Below are 3,321 nucleotides of genomic sequence, written 5' to 3'. Positions count from 1 at the left end.
CTGGAGGTGTGGAGTTAGAAAGAAGTGATCTTATCAGACCGCTCCTCATCTCTTCTTGAGGCTAGCGGTTCGAGGCTACATTAGCCGCTGCTAGCATACCACACCTGATTCTCAGACGGAACTGTCGGGCGGTCGAGTTGCATCGTGGGTAATGTAGGCACCTGGTTTTGACAAGGAAGAAGAATGCATGGAATAAAAAGGACAATATCTCTGGTTCTGTTTCAGCTGCACCTATTTTTTTTCTAAATGTCCATCATGAGTCCGACAATGTTATCACTGGCGAACTCCTTTAACTACACTTTTTAGATTCTTCTACTTTAATTGAGTACTTCCATTTTATATTACTTTATACTTCTACTCCACTAGATTTATCTGACAGCTGTATTTTTGTGAGATGCTTTTTGAGATTGAGATTTAACACTGAAAACATATTATCAGTATTGTTGATTGAAGTGTGTAAGGTAGTAAACATTAGCTCCACCTAAACCAGCTTCAACCGTAATACGCTTCTTGCATGCTAGTTCAGTAATGATAATTTAATTATAGAACATGTTGCTGATAATAGTTTATTTCTCCCACCCATTGCTTTCCCCCACGTGCCTGTTGAGGCGGAAGCAATTTAAACGTCGCGTCCATCATCGTGAAATGACGCTGACCCCCCCCCCCCCCCCCCCCCGCAATCACCCTGCAATCTCAGGTCAAACAATAGCGAGCAATAATCATAATTACAGGCGATGGATGATCATTTGTCATCACGGCTCCCTCATGCTGGTCCCGCACCGCGGTAGCTACTTTTAAAAACACCCGCTGACGCACAGCTGGATCAGGAGGGGCATTTAACTTTCACCATTTAGGCGCCGCGAGTGAAACTTCAACAAGTCTGCAACAGGAGCTCATTTTCTCCTTCTGCGGTGTCTGTTCACAGAAATAAAACATCGACTATGGTGGAGGTGTTGTAAAGTTAGATCAAGCTGATTAACTGCGACTAAGGATTGATATACCGCTGTCTAGATCTGACATTTTCCTCCGAGAACATGGGCGGAGTGTGCATGTGCTATGCATGGACTTGCAGACCGGTGTGGCCACTTTTTATGATTCTGGCTACAGCGCCTTGTCTGCTGTACTGCTCAGAGAGTCCTGCAGCAGCTGTTGGCAAAATGTATCCGCGCGGAAATCACTGGGCAGTAGGTAAGAGAAACGTATATATATAATATTGTATTATAATATTTAATTTGATTATTTTGCAGAGTTTGATCGTGTATTTGCTTGAATTATTAGGTAAATATGCACCATGTTTAGAGAACATCATTTAACATCTCGTCGGAACAGAAAGTATTTATAAGCATGTTTAGAGCTCCTTTAAAGTCCTGCATGCTTTATAGGACCTTTGCTCGTTTGAACAAATATTTGCTCACTAATGATAATCATGTTCAGCTCTAATAAGTAATACCTGTTCATGTAATAGATAAGTAGATCATTTTAAGCTTCTGCTGGACAGGTTCATAAAAGAAAAATGAAACCCCAGTAAATTAAATCAAACAAACAAAGATAAGAAGCTGTTTCATTAGATGGTTTACAAACGTACTTGCAATGTGATGAAAGAAAGTGTTGATTTTAACCAGTTAAATCAAACAGATTCATTGCAGGACACTTAATGCATGTCCAACAGGTCACTTGATGGGAAAGAAGAGCATCGAGAGCCTGCCTGAGCTGCAGGAGAGAAACAGTGACTACCTCACACCCTCAGACACAGCTGGGGTCACAGAGCTGGACCGAAGCGAGCGTCTGATGGAGGCTCTGCTGCAACACAAGAACCAAAACCAGATGACGCCACAAACCGCAGACAGGCTGCTTCGACTGCGCAGCGGCTGGAGAGAAGAGGACAGAGACAAATATCTCAGAGAGGTCAGTTTGTCATCCCCTTTAACTTATCTTACTAATCCTTCAAATGTGTGGAGATGAGATGTTATGGTTACATGTTTTTCTCTCCATTTCATCTCAACACTACAGATGTCAGACCTGCTTCTTCTGGCTTTGAAACTGCAGGACAATGACTCCACCTGACTGCAAGACAAATTCTGTTTGTCGTCATTATCTACTAAACATGCCCTCTGTAATCACATGTCTACACTGAATCTCTGCTGTAACAATACGCTGGAAACTCAATATAAGTTTATTTTATGAGTAATTTCTAATTTGCAACAGTTTGATCACAGGCTGACATGACATGGTGATGTTACATAATGCTGAATAAATTTAACGTTGTAATACTGCATTGTGGATGTCTCTTCGTGCTTTGCACACCTTTTACTTCTTCGCACACATTCACTGCTTTTGTCAACACTCATAAAGTTCCCAGTTCTTACCACCAGGTGGCGCACAATATTCATTACAAGAGCATCTTTAGCGTCTGTGTTACTTTGAGTGGAGTGAGGAGTTAACATGATCACATTCCCTGATGACAACAGATCACCAAAAGCAAGTTTATGGTCCATTCATTGAGCTGCTTTTTCTCATCAGAACAAATAAACACGAAGGCACCCCAGTGTCTGTTTAGGACAGCCGGATAGATGATGATGGGGACTATTATTAGCCGGCAGGGGTTGCACACAATAGGAAATGCTAATTGAAACAATTTGGTTACACACATCGTTTTCCTTAAAGCCAAAAGGAAAGTTCTCTCTTCTGTCCTCTTCCCTCATTTGTCACGGATGATTGGCGAACAATAGAGGTACAAGCCACTTTCACCCCGTCATTATGAGTCTAATCCCAGGAGCGAATGGGATGAAGTTTACAGGAGCTAATGAGGAGGAAATAAGTGGGCTGACAAACTCATTCTGTAAAACAGAGGGAGGAAGTCTGGGAGTTTAAGCTGCCTCTTTAATTCTTAGTAATGCTGCCTAGAATTAAATGATTAAATGTCATGACACTTGATACCATGGAGAGATTAAATGGATATTTTCATCCAAAGTTTCATTGTCAACCATCTTCTCTTCATCCCTCGCTTTGCATTTAGTGTTAAATTTAAGTTTTATTGCTCTGTCTAAAAACTGTCATGTTAGTGGGATCCACCACTAAGAGGTGCTGCATTCAATATTTTAGGTAGTGTGGGCTGAGCTTTCATGCACCTCCACTCTTCTGCATGATGAATGAGGCTTTAAATATTTTTTTGCATAAATGTAATAATAGCAGTTCAACTACAGGGCGTGGATGATATTCTGCTTTATATTTCTGTTTGCATAGCAGTCATTCCTGATGGACACACACATTTTTTCCATTCTCTTTTCATTCTGTAAGACATTTCTGACAAAACTACACGAG

At 41.2% G+C, this 3,321-nt stretch overlaps 1 protein-coding gene across 1 annotated transcript; it reads left to right on the top strand.

Moving 5' to 3' along the window:
- Positions 1-1,034: 1,034 nt before the first annotated feature.
- grp (gastrin-releasing peptide) lies at positions 1,035-2,064 on the top strand. The gene is made up of 3 exons (XM_070925271.1): positions 1,035-1,188; positions 1,670-1,905; positions 2,011-2,064. Exons 1-3 carry the CDS (start codon positions 1,035-1,037, stop codon positions 2,062-2,064), a joined length of 444 nt encoding a protein of 147 aa, XP_070781372.1.
- Positions 2,065-3,321: the final 1,257 nt, after the last annotated feature.

Source organism: Enoplosus armatus, chromosome 18 (genome assembly GCF_043641665.1).
Source record: "Enoplosus armatus isolate fEnoArm2 chromosome 18, fEnoArm2.hap1, whole genome shotgun sequence".
Lineage (NCBI taxonomy): Eukaryota > Metazoa > Chordata > Actinopteri > Centrarchiformes > Enoplosidae > Enoplosus > Enoplosus armatus.
This window is presented reverse-complemented; position numbering and strand designations above follow the sequence as displayed.